This window comes from Alosa alosa, chromosome 23, assembly GCF_017589495.1.
Source record: "Alosa alosa isolate M-15738 ecotype Scorff River chromosome 23, AALO_Geno_1.1, whole genome shotgun sequence".
In the NCBI taxonomy this organism is placed as follows: domain Eukaryota; kingdom Metazoa; phylum Chordata; class Actinopteri; order Clupeiformes; family Clupeidae; genus Alosa; species Alosa alosa.
In genome coordinates, this window is record NC_063211.1 from 20,712,884 (window position 1) to 20,729,662 (window position 16,779).

The following is a 16,779-nucleotide window of genomic DNA, read 5'->3' on the forward strand; positions in this document are numbered from 1 at the left end:
GAAGGGGCTAACAAAGAGGGAAGTGGGGATGCTGTGGTGGTGGGTTATGTGGGTGGGTGGGGGTGGGGTGGTAGGATGGAGGGATGAGGAGGACAAAAAAGAGAGGAGAGCGCCTCTCTTCCCAGGGCTGTTGGCAGTGGTTGGCCTAATTCCCCAAAATAGCTGCAGATGCTGAGGCAGATTAGGAGATTTCCAAACAGCTCTTTGCTGGTGGGTGCTCGCTCGGCGGGGAGTGGTTGAGAGAGGCGCGCGAGGGGAGGGAGGAGGCGGCAGCAGCAGCAGGAAAGAAGGAGGAGAGGAGGAGGAGGAGCAATATCTTGTGCAGGTTTTTATTACACCCTTGAGTAGAGACGACTTGTTATTCTGATATCATGATTGCCTGACTGTGCTTTTAAACCAACGGTTTCAGGTGGTAAGAAGGTCAGCATGATATAAAACCGTACAGCGGCCCTTCAAAGCAAATACACATTAGCCTGATTTCTAGAAAGTTAGTCTCCGATATGTGAAAGAGACTGCTCTCAGAGAGGCTGAAAGGTGGAAGGGTGTGTGGGCCTCGTAGCTCACTTGTTGCCTTTTAATGAACGCTCATTATTAGATCAGTCAAAGGCTGCATGTAGAGCACTCCGTTTTTCTAACACTGTGTACATCATTATGAAGAAATATATAGTCATGCAGATGAACTAGGGTCACAAGGTGCAAAAGGAGCACTTGTTGATACTTATATAGACGTTTGAAAGGGCAATGCTACCGCACAGCGTGGCTCGAACCCCTGGTGATGGGCGCCTGTGTGCTTTGCGCTCCGGTAGCGATTGGTATTCCATGCAGCAGCCGCCCACGCGTTGGTTGCCGCCCACGCCAGGATTTGCGTCACGCTGAAGCGTGGGAGTGCGAGAGCGATGTAGAGACAGCGGAATATCCCAGCTCAGGCAGAAGAGGTGGAGGGGGCAGTAGACAGCACCGGTGTCGGTCACGGCTACCTTCACACACACTCACACACGCGCGCGCAATTTACAGTGAGCAGAAGTCAAGGCAAAGAAGTGGAAGGGCGCGCGTCTGCAGAGGGAAACGAGTCGGCTACTCGGACGGCGACTGCAACCCTCCACTTGAGAATCTTGACAGGTTAGCGACAATCTTTCTACTTTCTGCCTTTTGAATCAACGCAGCAATAACTTTTTACAAGAAAAACGAAAATACGAATCGGCGTTTGTAATAATGAAACCATCCGAGACTGCTGTAGTCAATATTTGCACTATTTCCATCCTTGCCTGAATTGACTATCACCGCTTTCTCCACACGTTAAATCAAGCGTGTGTAGCCTTCTGGGTACTTCGTGTTCAGAGCACTAGGCTTCTTGCTGTATAAAAAGGGGGACAGAGTGTGCACTACGTGTGTGGGAGAAACCTCGGTCCAGCTCCAGGAAAGGTTCTGGTAGGCGTTCCCAAGAAGCTGCGATAGCCATCCAGTCTTTCAGCAGTATTGCATTGTAGTTTCTTTCCACGCAGCGTAGGCTCAGACTGCAAGAAATATGATCGCAGTAATGTAAATACTAGTTTCCCTATTTGGATAGAAGAAAAAGCTGTTTTAGGGATGGGGTAAATGTTTGTTCTCAAGTCAGAGAAAGTATTTACAGGAAAAAATGGGAAGCGTTGGTCCAGTGGTATCTATAAATACATGCTACAAATAAACAATCCCATCTTTATGCCAGCTTTACTATGCTGCCTTGCTGAAGCTCACAAAGCCTTAATACAGTATATCAACAATATATTTTCTGCATTTGTTTGTTTATGTTTACTTCACTGTCAACCTGACACTTGGGAAAGAATCATTCGGTGGGCTTTAATCAGACACAACCTCACCTAGATTTATTTATTTCTCTCTAAATATTTGCACATCAAGAATTAATTGGTACTGTTATGTGAAGTGGTAAGATGAAGCACAGTTTGTTATTTTAGTATTATTGCCGGGTATTTTTTGTCATCTTTTTCTGCTTAATGACAATAGATCAACGGCCAATAGGCACAGGCTGAGTGAACACAGCCAATTCCTTTTGCCGTACCTCTGTCTCACAGACTCCGGCTGGCCGCTGTGTAGCAACATGCCTTCCAGTATGTGCAGTCCAGCTTAGTAGGTGGAAGGTGTAGAACCTACGGCCCCACCTACTGTGCACACGCTGCCATAAAAAGAACCATTTGGAATGCTACTCTTCCAGATGCCTGCTATGGGAGAAAGCTACTCCTCTGCCTTTCTTTAGTCAATTGTCTCTCTCTCTGTCTCCCTCTCTTTCTCTCTCTGTCTGTCTATCTGTCTGTCAATCTGCCTTTCCTTGAGATGTTTTTGCACTGAATTTGACAGGGAGTTGATTTGTGTTTGTTTACTCGTTCTTATAAATCTACTACATGCCTTAATGAAGCAAACCAAACTATCATACAAAGTTTACAAATTAAAATGAAATCTCTCTTTCTCCCTCTCTTTCCCTCTCATATATCTCTCCTCAGATATACCCAACCACCACACACAGAGGCACACACACACACACACACACACACACACACACACACACACACTCTCTCTCTCTCTCTCTCTCTGTGGCTCTCTGTGCTGTGAGATGTCTGCAGCCCTGCTGAGGACCCTGGGGGAGCTGCAGCTCTACCGCATCCTGCAGCGGGCCAACCTGCTGGCCTACTACGACGCCTTCATCCAGCAGGGCGGCGATGACGTGCAGCAGCTGTGCGAGGCCGGCGAGGACGAGTTCCTGGAGATCATGGCGCTAGTGGGCATGGCCAGCAAGCCCCTGCACGTGCGCCGGCTGCAGAAGGCCCTCCGCGACTGGGTGACCAACCCGACGCTCTTCAACCAGCCGCTGGCCTCCCTGCCCGTGAGCAGCATCCCCGTCTACAAGCTTCCCGAGGGGGGGGCACGCAGCCCACACAGCCCGAGAAGTCCACTCCTGGGCAACGGGAATGGAAGCAGTGGTGGCAGTGGTGGTCGGGATGGCCACACGCTCCGCGTGCCCAAAGCGTTGCTGGGCAATGCCTGTCTGGACGGCAGCAGAGAGGGCACTCCGGTGCCGGGCTCGCCCCTGCAGACTAGCGCCGGTGGCGGCGGCGAGAGTGGACGCTACTGGCTCGGCGGCGGCCACGCCAACGACAGCGAGCCCAGCCTGTCACCGTGCGAGGCCACGTCGCCCTGCTCGCCGCGGGACGCCCTCGAAGCGTTGGATGCGGCCGCGGTGCAGTCGGTGACGGAGTGCGTGGAGAGGATCGCCCAGGAGCTGCCTCGCAGTGACCTCACGGAGGTCAGGGAGCAGGTGAGGAGCAACAAGAAGCTGGCCAAGATGATCGGGCACATCTTCGAAATGAGCGACGACGACCCGCGCCGAGAGGAGGAGATTCGCAAATACAGCGCCATCTACGGGCGCTTCGACTCCAAGAGACGAGACGGAAAACATCTCACTCTGCATGAGGTAGCTTTCAAGCCGTTAGTGACCCCATTAGTGACCCCTCCCAAGACTGTCTGGTGTTTTAAATATCTACACCAGCTTTGAATATCATTAAAATAAGAAAAGTCCTGTCAGTTCAGCATATCAGTTACATGTCTTTTACCACAAAGTATCCATATTGTGCAGTATATGTTTGTGCTTCCTTTCTTGCAAATATGTTTTATTTATTTTATTTTGAGGTCAGTACTATGGTCAGTCACACTGGGGAAGTTAAATAATGCCCTTAACTGTTTATACTTTGTATTAGAATTAATAATAATTTGTCACTAGAAAATACATATTTGGTATACATATTTCCCGATTAGTGTTATAGTGTTATAGTGATAGTAGTCTCAGCAACTATATTTATTATCAGCCACACACAGCAAACAATAACTTCAAAACAACATGTCTGATACAATTTGCGTCTGTTCACAAATTTCACAAATTATTCAGTGTTTTTGTTGTGTGCTACCAACACATCCACTTGAACTTCATCATTAATACTCCTTCATCCCCAGCTCACAGTGAACGAGGCCGCGGCACAGTTATGTATGAAGGACTGTTCCCTGCTGACCAGGAGGGACGAGCTGTTTGGTTTGGCACGGCAGGTGTCCCGGGAGGTCACCTACAAATACACCTACAGGACCTGCAAGTAAGACATGGCCCTTTAGTCCGCCAGGGGACAGCCCTTTTATATGTTTCTGAATGGTCATATACAGTATCTAATGCCATGTTGCAGTAATGAAAATGTGAATCTGTTCTAAAAGAGTACATCTGTATAAGTTGCTTCGGAGAAAAGTGCATATTAAATGAATTCATGTAAATGTAAAAGAACAAATTAATTCAGTACCATCTAATTAAATTGAATTGAGTTTTAGGAGTCTTTTTGGATTTGGATGGATCAGTGGATTTGATATCAGTGTTTAGTGTATGAATGCCATGTAATACCTGCCAGTCAATCTGAAAACAGTATTTCTTTACTTCAGTGTATTAAGTGTGATAATGTTCCTGTTCAGATCCCGGTGTGGTGATGAACCCTCTCCAAAAAGAATCAAATCTGAGGTAAGCACAACCTCGCCTGCCCTGCTGTAATGACACAATGAAGCCTAACAGCTCATATCACAGGTTAATCAGAATACGGCATATGGTTAACAGCCTCTAACACACACACACACACACACACACACACACACAGGCACACTCACACACACACACACACACACACACACACACACACAATCACACAATCACACAATCAACCTTAATTATCTCTATAAAACACACAGTATCTGTGAGCTCCAACACCCCTTCCTTGTGCAGGTTGTCTATTCCCTATGTTTCCCAGGGAGGTCTTTATTGATTTTCTGCTCAGAGTTTACGGATCCCTGTTGGTCGTCTCTGCCCACTCACAATATTTGACTCATTTCGGTTCGTGTCTTATTTTCATAGAAATGCATGTTATTTGCTGAACAGCCCCTGGAGTAGCTGTCTCCAGAGAGCAATTATTCCAGTGAATCATGCTCATATTTTGCCCATGCTAAGCTACCTCGTGAGCAGCAGAGCTCTCTGGGACTGTAGTGCAAACTAATGATTAAGTGCAGAAAAAATAGAGAACTTGCTGTCATTACCTGCTCAGTGGAGCTTTAAGTAAGCAAAAGGTGTGAGGCGAAAGCATAATTTTCTTCAGCTAATAGTACAATATGCTGGTAGTTTCTGGAGCACAAATGAAATGTGTTTCTTAATTTACTAGGCTTATTACCCTGACAGTGGAGGTTGAACTGAACTACAGGCAAAAAGTATGAGGTTAATAGTAGCACTTTCAACAACATGAAGTGTGTACTTAACTATCTATGCAGAAAGTGACTTTATTCTTCAGACAAAAATAATGTGACAAGAGATTATAATTGATAGTGTTGTTGCTTGCACAACTCCCTCACCTTAGCCACCTCCTCCTCCAGAAGGAAAGCCCAGAACCACCCTCTTCATTTAAATGGTGACATCAATGTGTGGGAAGACACCACCAGACTCACCCTCACACACGGACACAAACGTAATGAAACGCAAACCGTGGGCCAGGCCCTGTCCCACGTCACAGACGCATACGTACTACTTAGCTGGTGCCGCTAAGAATGCAGCTATAGGCGTGTGGTGGGAGGGGAGATATTACTGTACGTGTGCAGGACCAGAGTTTTGGCTTTGTGGCGGCCTTTCTCCACTGGTCTGGTCAAACTCGTGTGATGAACCCAGTGTGTTACCTGAGGAAGCAAACAAGCACTGCTTCTACAGTGGCATGACTGAACTAGTGTGGTTTTACAATAGGAAACAAATGCTATTTTTATATTGACAGCATTTTTATTTTTGATTAATAAATCATTGTATTAATCATTATTACAATTCTTTTATAATCTATAACTATGTTTATTCATCATTAATAATCTTGTATAAGGCTGTAATCACTATAAAAATATTATTGTGTTTGGTGGAGGTCAAAGTTTAAAATTGACAATTACTCTTTTATCTCTGAAGCGACTGTAAACATGAATATTATGCTGCCTGGTTCATCTGGTTTAATATCTAATAACAAGCGGTGTTTTGGCATACATAACAACGCAGTTTTCACATACAAGATTTATAGACCAAAGATGTCAAGGCCTAAAGATCACACACACACACATACACACACACACATTTAAACAGCCTCAAATCTAACTCTACTTAACAGTCTTAGAAGCGTCCATCAGAAACGGCCAAATGACCACGGTGACTCACATGTAATGACAGACTCTGCAATCCACGTAAATGCCATTTTTGCACTAGAGACACAAATAGACCGAAAGTGTGGTCAGGAGTAATATCCATCTGTTTTATTTGAAAAGGATGGCTGCACCGTTATGTATATAGTATAGTATAGTACATTATACTCTTGACTATAATCTATTGCACTTTGCATTGAAAATTATTTTTTTTATATAACACATTAACATTGTGACTGGCAAGAAATGTATTGTATATCTTTGATTAGAATTTCTAGTCAAAATGTCATTATGGACAAGTTGAGTTAGAATTGCAACATGTGTTAAAAAGCAATTGTTGATTGCTTTTAAAGTTGTGATTCATGCTACTGATTAAATGTTAAAACGGCTTGCCATATGCCAGTGAGGAACTAGCAAAGTAGTTTGTGCCAGTCTACATCAGTGAGTTAGCGTGCACCAGACTGGCTTCAGGTCTATGGAAGCCAGAGATAACTTTACCCAGGATCATGGACAACACCTTTAACTCCCATGCCCCTGCTCTGTTGCCCTCGAGAGGGGTATTGCTGAGGTTAACACTGTGCTGTTTGCTCCTTAGGAGGGGTACTTTGACCTGCAGGAGGCGCTCCAGGCCATCTACATGCGGCAGGAGACTCTGAGGGAGCAGCTGGCCTGTGCCAAGACCAAAGGAGAAGAGGTGCTCATCAGGAACCTACAGGTAGCCACTCCTTATAGACCCCAGTGCATCTGAGTAGAAGATCCCAGTGCCCCTAGTAGATCCCAGTGCATCCAATTGTAGTGCATCCCAGTAGATTCCAATGGATCGCATTCCAGTGTACCCCAGTAGATTTTAATGGATCCCAATAGATCCTAATGCATCCCATTCCAGTGCATCACAGTAGATCCTAATGTATCCCAGAGGATCCTGTTCAGGTGTGTGTCTCCCTACAGTGTTTTTGAACATCCACTGTAACTAGGCTACATCTATCAGACCAGCATACAAGTAAATCTCAGTCTGGTTATTATATGATTTAACAACGGAAATTACTAAATGACGCATTTGGCAAAAACACTCCCTGTCCATGTTGGCATGGCACCATTCATTCTGTGGAGCATCACTGGCTGCCAGGGAGCTAAAAATACTGCTGTAGATGGCAATGCTTGGGCCCGGTGCCATGTTGTGTGTTTGAGGGAGCTCGGCAGTGGCTCGGAATATGTTGTTTGCTTCAGCTCCTACCTCATCCGCTTCACAGCAAAATGTTGACATGGCATATGGGGTGTCAAGGAGGAGTGTGAGAGCTATGCTGTCGCTCCCATTCACTGCATTTAGGCATTAAACACGTTCATTAGTGTTTTGCCTGTTGCCTCTGAGTGTATGCTTACTGGTGAGTGTGTGTGTGTGTGGGTGTATCTGTTATTGCCTGTGTAGTTTGGTTTGTATGTGTGTGTTTGTATGTGTGTCTGATGTCTTTTTGTGTGTGTGTGTGTGTGTGTGTGGTAGATGCAGCTGGAGCGTCTGCTGGGCAGACAGATGGAGATCCTCCGGGATGCGGCGGCCCAAGACCGTCTCCAGGCGCTGGACTGGAAGATTCCAGCCGTAGCTATCAAGCACCTCGCGGCCCGGCAGCATGCCAACACTGTCTCACCCGACAACTGCCGTGAACAACCAGGTGAGGACCGCTGTGCCAATCATCTTGATTAGTTCCCTCCAGGTTGTTTATTGGTTGTGATAGCATAAATGATTGTCCACAGTTATATTTTCCAACAGTGGACATTAAGGTTTTTTACTACCACACTACGGTACCCTCGATGAGCATGAAGTTAAATAATATCCCTCTATTAGATATATATTTTAGCTACCCAGTACCTTAATCCAGTTCAATTTAAACTGATCCGATATATCATGATGTCATTACTGTACTAACAGTGCACCCAGTCTGTGGGGGATTTTTATCAGTTGAACTCAATGGATGATGAAGATGATGATGATGATGATGATGACATAAAGTTCTGACTTATCCGTGTATCTGTCCCGTAGGTGATAGACCCTTGAATCTGCGTGTGTCCAATCCAGGGGAAGGGGACATTCCACTCGGCAGGCAGCTAGCCAATGAGCTGAAGCGACATCATAATCACATCTCCGAGGAGACCAGGAAGCAGGGAGCAGGTCAGTGGCGCCCTGTTTTGATGACTCCTTCCCTTTCGTTTAGTTTAGTTTAGTTTTGTTCCGTATCCTCTTCTTTGGCGCCGTTCTACTGCGCCCACTGCGTTGTTTACCACTCAGAGGAGTCTGTGATCCCTCTACTCCAAACTGTGGGCTTTGCCTTTCATGTCTAAAGGCTTTGGTGGGCCCACTCCTCCCTACGCTTTTGACGCGTACGTTCTAAGTGTGGGAGAAAAGGGGGGCTTGACTAGCGTTTGAACACGGCTCCATAGCTTCTGACAACTTTGCACTTTAAAACAGAAATGTGGGAGGAGTTACTGTCAATCTGTGTCGGTTTCGATGAGCCATCCAAACAGTGAATGGATAAATAATTCTGTTAATTCCATGGATTCATTTTTGCCTTTTGTGAAGTGGTGTGTTATAGTATTGCTTGTTATTGTTAGTATTAAGTGTGGATGTTTATGTGCCTGTTATGTCTGTTTATTTTCAGAAAATGGACATCAGAAGTTCAGTCTTGTGGAGAAAACGGTCATAAAGTCAGAGCCAGAGGACTCCAGATAGTGTCTTTGTCCCTAACTGTCATCCCATCACAGTTTATGTTGTAGGGTTAACCCAAGGTCACACACTGCCCTTTGTCCATCGATACCCAGCACAGGAATATTACAGCACTGCCTTAACAGCCAACAATGCCTAAAATATATATTTATTTTTCCTTTCTTTTATTTGTATTTTTTTAGTTTTCCCAAAGCGCCTACACCTCCAGTGAAACCTGAGATAGACAGAGTACTGATGTCGTTGATGGCAGTTATGTTTTGAATGAGTCCATTTGTACATATTGTTTTTCTTTTCATTGGTTTTCTAATATATGTTATTTAAGAACGCTTCACCTTCATAAAAAAAGGAAACATTTGTTCTTTGTATGTACTGTAAAACAAAGCCTTCTTTGCTTTATTTAATTATGTGATGGACAATAAGACCAAAAAGGCGAGATAAATTATTTTGTTATAATGCAGTGGTTAAAACTGAATGGTCTTCAGTGTGAGGAAGAGGAGGACACAGGGGCAGGTGATTAAGAACTCAGTGACATCCTAAACCCAGCTCTCTTTCTGACAGGGGGGTGTGGGTTGGGTCATTTGTCTCGCAGCATCAAACCTTAGGGGCCCCAATTTCACTGACTGGCAACAGGCAACAAGGAAAGAGTTCCAATCAAAGGCCACTGGACATGAAGTGAATTAGATTCCATAACATAATTTGGCCAACAAAAAAAAACATTTGACTAACTTAATATCATAAATGTAAACATGGGGGGGTCAATACAAGGCTCCCACACGCCATGGGATACAACAACAGTTTAGCTCACGCACACACACAGACTTTGCTCGTTGCATGTTGCGTGTCACTGAAATCAGGTCCCTGTAGGTGTTCATATGGAAAAGGAGGGTATGGCCATTACAGTGTCCTTAGAAAAAGTGTTGTCAGTGTGCCAAAATATACCAAATACAGTATTTTGTCACTTTGAAGTCAAGCTTTGTAGTTTGGGTGTTTGGCTTGTTGTACGGTACCTTTATGTCAATCAACATTACTAGTCTTAGAAACTCTTGGTGTGTCAGGCGTTTTTTGCACTCCTCGTTTTAAGCGTCCTTTTGTTATTAAATTTAGATGAGTAATGATTGTCTCATTTACAAATTCATACATTTTCACAAGGAAATCTCAGTAGACAAGTTAATGATATTGTGTCATTGTTCTATATCTAAGCTGTATGTTTTTTGGATTCTACCATTGTCTTGTGAGTTGAAACAGTTCTGCCTCCAACCTTGGCGGTCACAGACAGCTCCCCTCTGCACTCTTTCTGAGTGCTTTCAGGGACTTTGTGTTTTGCACTACTAGTTTCTCTCCTCAATATTTCTAACACATAATGTAATTCTCCCTTAATATTTCTGAACTCAGATTAAGTCAGTCATCGATGTTTATGAATTTAGATAAAGTCACTCTGCAACCTTTCATTGGTGTATCCCATCCTCATTTGTAAAAATAAAAACACACACATACACACACACTCACACTCACACACACACACAAGGAATATCTTTTTTTATAGATAAATGCATCATTGTATTGTAATGGTGAAACAATCCATTCATACTCGTAGATTACCAGTCCAGATGGTGGTGAACTGGTCAATCAAAATGTAAAATACATCGTTGCTCATCAATCTTATGGTAACGATGTGTTTGTAGTCCTCATCAGTTCACCTGTGCTGCAGCTGCCTTTGGTTTACACAAGTCACCCACCATATGGCTGTTTGCACAGTGTGTGTTTCACTGCAATCCTCCAGATGTTCTCCTTGTTGTGTCAAGAGGGAGGATATGTAAGGATAGTTGTTAGCCATTGAACTGTAGACCATTGAACGTCATTGTTGTTTAGTTGTTGTAAGTGACCGATTAGGGTATGTTTGCATAGTCGTGCACATTATTTTTTTTTTGTAAACACTAATATATTTTATTTGTTTAACAGCACATAGATATTAAAGTTTATTTTTGAGACCATGCAGTGAGTGTTGTTCTCTTCTTTATAGTTTTTGATAATGGCTCAGTTACTTTATGGGTGTTTCTGGCTGCAACCACAAATACTTAAAAGTGAGAGAATCCAAGGCTCACCTATACAGCTAATTTGCATGTGCATCACTCACACATTCGGGAACTAGGCTATGAGTCACTCTGACGCAGTTCACAGCCCTCTCTCTCTTTCTTTTTCTCTGTGTCTCACTCACTCTCTATCCTTCCTCTCTCTATCTCTCACATACACACATGCTTGCAAACATTCTCAAACTCACTCACACATGCACACACACACTATATACATGCACTCTCTCTCACACATACACGTACACTCTCACTCTCTCTCACACACACACACATGGTCATACTTGCCTCTGACAGGCACATCACTGCACACCTCCAAAATTCCACAGAGCTGGCTTTGTGTAAGAAGCAAAGCATGGCTCCGGTGGGACGTCAGTGTGAGATCGCCGTGGTGACCCAGCTTAGTGGGCGGTGTGAGGGGCGGAGGGAGGGAATGTGGCGCTCGGTTCCAGGGGGTGGGGCTGATCTGGCTGTCACACCGTCACCCCCACTTAAAGGCTCTGTGAAGCCAACTCTCTCTGAAATGTGGTGGGTGGCGAAAAAGAGAGAGAGAGAAGAAATCTGTTCGCCAACACAGTAGTTTAAAGAATGCCTTTTTCCTCCTCTCTCCACCTAACACACCCGCACCTTATAAAATGCGGTTTTTGAATCAGGCCAGTTACTATCAGCTTTAAGAAATCCTGTGTACAATTTTCTTTGTGTTGTTTTCATTCAGAGGCAACTCTTTTATGTTTGTACCGTAATCTGTTTTGGGTTAATTTTTGTGCTTTTTTGTGTTAATCTAGCAATACTGATGTATAACACACACACACACACACACACACACACACACACACACACGCACACACGTTAGTTGCTAAAGCATCCCGATAAAAACGAGAAGGTAATATTTACTGTACTGATATTTATACTGATGGATTAATGAACACAGTCCATCCCAAACATAGTAGAAACAATTTAGCACATGTCCATATATAGTTGTATATACAATACATACACAAAGACAACAACTGTTAATATATTAATTAAGTTTTAATTATAATAGTTAATTAATAACAATAGTTTTAAGTTTTAATTAGATACTTAACACTTAGACGGATAGACGGAACAAAGAGTTCAAATAAGCAAAGTCATTGAGACAAGGCTATTCCGTAATTTCCCGACTATTACCCGAGGCTTATACATTGATTTTGCAAAATGTCTTCAGCTATGAGGTTAATACAAGGGGCCAGGCTATATGCATTTCTGCATTTATATGCATGGGAATGCATTTCTTTCATTCTTCTTTCTGATTAAAGCATGATCTGATTCTAATTCATTGTGCTATTAGGCACTGCGGTAAATACACGGTTTTATTTTTTTTAATTTACATAAAACACTGTCCTGTGGTTTATACACACTACAGCTAATACACAGGAAATTACTTGTATGTGCAAAGCCATAACATGCAGATGCAAAATGTCAGGATCTACGAGTAAGGCAATGAAGAAAAGCTTCTTTTTTTTTACAGAAAATCATTTCATCCCTGAGATCAGGGATGGGAAATACATCAGCAATATCTTTAGGTAAGCAGATCCCCCCTCATGATAAACCAGATTCGGGGGACAACTGCCACCCACGGCAAATACATGTACTTATCTTGTTTTTAATGCAAATGCTAGAATCCGTGCAGATTAATGGCTAACCCCAGAAATTGACACATGAAGTTTATTACATGCAACAATAAGCAGAACTATGTCAAAGATCCTTGATTACTGACTGCTCAGTTTCAACCCTCTTTTTCTATGGTATGCTATCAAAGAACTTCACTGGAGAACCATGGTTCCACTCTGAACACTGACTGGGTTCATATTTTACACTCCTCATGCTTCAACTGGACACAATACTCCGCCAAACCTAAGGCTTTAATCTAAATGAACATAACATAACATAAACATAAATGAACCATTAACCATATGATATATGATAAATGAAAAATGAACCATTAACCATATGATTACTTTATTATTACTTTTTTTTCTTGAAAGCTTTATAGGTGAAGTGAGGAGACGTCTACAGTCTAGCCTGTGTTGACAGTTTCTTTTCTTTTTTTACGTATGATTTATTTTGGACATTTTCAATATACAAAACACATGTACATAAGTCCTCTCAAATATGGAGATAAAATAATACAGGAATTCATTTTGCAGAATGAGGCACTAGCCTACTAACAGGATGTTAAATCCACCCCCCAACAACGAAACGACAACAAAACCAAGGAAAATAGCAAAATGAATAATAGTAATAATAATAATAATAATAATAATAAGTACAAAAACCGATAAGAAAAGGTAAGTGTTGACAGAGTTTGCAATGACGTGTTGACCGTTTCTTTAGCAAGGAAGATAACAGGGGACGGGGGTGTAGTGGGGGTTTGGGATCTGGATCCATAAGCATAGCAACCGTTGTGGGCCCTGTTGGGCAAGATGGGTAGATGCTGAACTAACTTACAGGGATCATTTTTGCTTCCCATTTCTGTTCTGTTGAATAACAAGCTAAGGTAATGCCAGAGAACAGAGTGTTTTGCCAGTGATATGGTAGTTCAGAGACGTCTACACAAAACATTAGCATACCTACCAACCAAGTACTGGAGATGAGAGGCCTACGCTACAGAAATGGTACCAAATAGCCTATGTAATATCAGTTTTAGCCATTAGATGGCGCCAGTGCATCAGCGATATCCTTTACTACATTGATGCATTGCGATTGGCTTTTATATATATATTAAGTATAAGTATATATACTCTTTTGATCCCGTGAGCGAAATTTAGTCTCTGCATTTATCCCAATCCGTGAATTAGTGATACACACACAGCACACAGTGAGGTGAAGCACACACTAATCCCGGCGCAGTGAGCTGCCTGCATCAACAGCGGCGCTCGGGGAGCAGTACGGGGTTAGGTGCCTTGCTCAAGGGCACTTCAGCCGTGCCTACTGGTCGGGGTTCGAACCGGCAACCCTCCGGTTACAGGTCTGAAGTGCTAACCTTGGCCATGTTAAAGAGACACAGTTAGGGCACGTTGCTTGTCGGAATTGTCGATGCCGACAAACTCAGAATTCAGATTCGCATAGGCTCGCTAAAAATACCGTGGCTAGCCTAACACTGGAATGTCACAACTTTAGGCTATTATATAAGGATAGTATGTTTGCTTCGAGTTAAATCTATCTTGTTCAAGCTTTATGATTAGGCAGCACTTTGAAGTCTGCTATTCCATTAACCTTGCATGCATATAATGTTATGACATTAAAATAAACATGTATCATATGCGTAATAGGCCTATCGCATGATATTGTCTTATTCCATTTTTCTTTTCACGAGAGATGGAAACCATTTTACAATTTATCGTCAATTTAAGGGAGAATTACAATAAATGCCTAAGCCTAGTTAGGTAAATGTTTTCTCAGACCAGAGACAGTGTTGTCGATGCCGATGATAAAAAAAATAATAATAATTTTAAAGCCCTTTACCGGTGCTTAACCATCACAGTAGGCTCCAGATTTCTGCAGTCAGACGACTTTCAGCAAATGCCGCCGCCGGTGGATTTACAGAAGGGAAATGATGTGAAATAAAATATGACTGATGTGATTCGCCACCAATCAAGGACAAGATGCGCACACAGTGCAACCAATAGCGTTCGACAAGGGCGTGAACCCCTGGACATTTCTGTCCACTGACCGGCGTTGTCGTGATAAGGCATTGAAATAGTGCAGTCGATGAGTAGCGGATGCCGTGTACATCTTCATACATCATTTCGATACAGATAAAGATACTCCATACCTTACTGTTATCTTTTGAATAGAACAGTTCCATCAACTAGCTTGACAGGATTGAAATGTTACATTTTAGGGTTACGTTAGTGCTGAAGGAGTTGTATAAATCCAACCTCTCGCGTCCTTTATCAGGTATCGCTAGAAATAAGACGTCACTAACCGCCTCTTACTGCTTCAGTACCGTCTGTGCCAATGTCAAATTGGGGTCCAATCTAAAGTCCCTCTGTGTTGGGGGACACCTGCCGGCGTGGTCCAGCTCATGTGGGGCAAGATACCTGTGCACGAAGACAGACGCCGGTTCAGTAACCGCGGCTGAGAATGCGAAAAATGAACTCAGCAAAGAAGAAAAGTGAGTAGCCGCTGAATGAATGAATGACTGAGATAACGGGTCGTTTGTTTAAAATATAACGGGTTATATCAAGACCTTACCAACCAGGTCTAGACAAGCAACTTTTGCTTTTAGCTAGCCAGTATCAATCTATAAATGAAGGATTTAATTGTCACTGACTACTCGAGACCCCTTGCTGACTAGCTTGCTCTTGCTAATGCTAACACTTAATGTGTGATGTGACCAGCCTACCCATGAATCGCCTCCTCCCTGTGCATAACTATTTTATTTGCATGGTAGAAAATAAACTGTGCAATTAGCCATATAGTGAATGAACATGTTTTATCCCACACAGTGACTATACTGACAGTATCTATCTGGGGCGAGGAAACGGCTGGAGGACTTTGTAACGTTAATTCCACTCAAGACAAAGCACCGGCCGGTTTGTGCAGTAACGTTAACGTAGTGTCTAGCAGCTGAATGGTACTGCTAGCAGAGCTAACGAGCTCATTGAGCATGTTACGCATGCCTTTACAGTGCCATGTCATTTGACAAACCTGTGTGAGCTAGCATTCTACAAGTGAATTACTCTATTGATAGACACATACCAAAAACACTGAAATGCAGGCTTCAGGAATTTTGTCTGAGGTTTGTCTGGCTGTCCAATAAGTTATTGCACCCATTCAATATGTGACCTAGCTAGGATAAGCGACTGTGGCTGTTGTAATACTACTAAAGTGATGATACTACCATTCACTGTGTTCTTTAACTAAGCATGTGCACACTTGTCAAAAATCAATTGCATCTAGCCCTCAGAATGCTATTTCTGTATAACTCATTGAAAGTATTACAAAAATATAACTCACTAGGGGAAAAAACTAAGCTACATTGTAAAAAAAGATGCTTGTTTTGGATACATAAGGCCTATGTGATGCTCGCTCCCTGAATGATTAGCCCACACATCTCAACTGATAAATGGAGCGTGTACATCTGGCGCTATTCAAGGTCTAACCAAGGGGAGAAGGCTAAGGTGCCATGTTCTTGTCATTTAGTCATTTGTTTTGATGAAATCATTTGCTCTATTGACAACCATTCAGCTGTGTTTGTGTGTGTGTGTGTGTGTGTGTGTGTGTGTGTGTGTGCTGTGCTGTGCTGTGCATGCATACACATTTATATGTCTTTGTCACTCTAGGTAGGGTTTCTTAAGCTTCCATTGTACTTCTTTCCAGATGATCTTTATGGCTTGTAGATGATGTCTAAATTATGACCTTTTTTGTTTTTTACTAGATATGCTAATTTGATCACACAAGGCTGTGTTCTTTTCACAGACATATCCTTCTAGAACCTTCTGCAGACTGGCAATATGAGCACCACTGTGAGCCAGGAATGCAGAGATATATAAATTAAACATAAGCTCTTGTTTAACCCTCGAGTTGAATTCATAGTGGGATTTTTTACTGACAGCATATGGTCGTCCTTGTGTGTAGATATTCCTGGGAGTGGTCCCGCAGAGAAAATATCGAATGCCTTTTTTTCTTTTATCCTTTCCTCTCAATGACTTGTGAAGGTCAGCATTTGCTTTTCCATGATCCATACTTGGCATC

General features: G+C 43.0%; 2 protein-coding genes across 4 annotated transcripts in view; both read left to right on the forward strand.

The window, feature by feature from the left end:
• Nucleotides 1–10,941, forward strand: part of LOC125288854 (NGFI-A-binding protein 1-like) — an 11,329-nt gene extending 388 nt beyond the window's left edge. The window contains exons 2-9 of one of the 2 annotated variants that reach the window (XM_048235532.1): nt 826–1,119; nt 2,496–3,463; nt 4,000–4,133; nt 4,498–4,543; nt 6,830–6,949; nt 7,733–7,901; nt 8,270–8,398; nt 8,886–10,941. In XM_048235532.1, the coding sequence (XP_048091489.1) occupies nt 2,606–3,463; nt 4,000–4,133; nt 4,498–4,543; nt 6,830–6,949; nt 7,733–7,901; nt 8,270–8,398; nt 8,886–8,956 (1,527 nt within the window). In that variant the 5' untranslated portion in view covers nt 826–1,119; nt 2,496–2,605 and the 3' untranslated portion in view covers nt 8,957–10,941. Of the gene's footprint in view, nt 1–801; nt 1,120–2,495; nt 3,464–3,999; nt 4,134–4,497; nt 4,544–6,829; nt 6,950–7,732; nt 7,902–8,269; nt 8,399–8,885 lie in introns of those variants that run through there. The other variant, XM_048235531.1, reaches the window with a different exon arrangement.
• Nucleotides 10,942–14,769: 3,828 nt separating this feature from the next.
• The window catches only part of glsa (glutaminase a), a 42,646-nt gene continuing 40,636 nt past the window's right edge, over nt 14,770–16,779 (forward strand). For both annotated transcript variants that reach the window (XM_048234421.1, XM_048234422.1), the window contains exon 1: nt 14,770–15,196. In XM_048234421.1, coding sequence (XP_048090378.1) covers nt 14,910–15,196 — 287 coding nt within the window. In that variant the 5' untranslated portion in view covers nt 14,770–14,909. The remainder of the gene's footprint in view (nt 15,197–16,779) is intronic.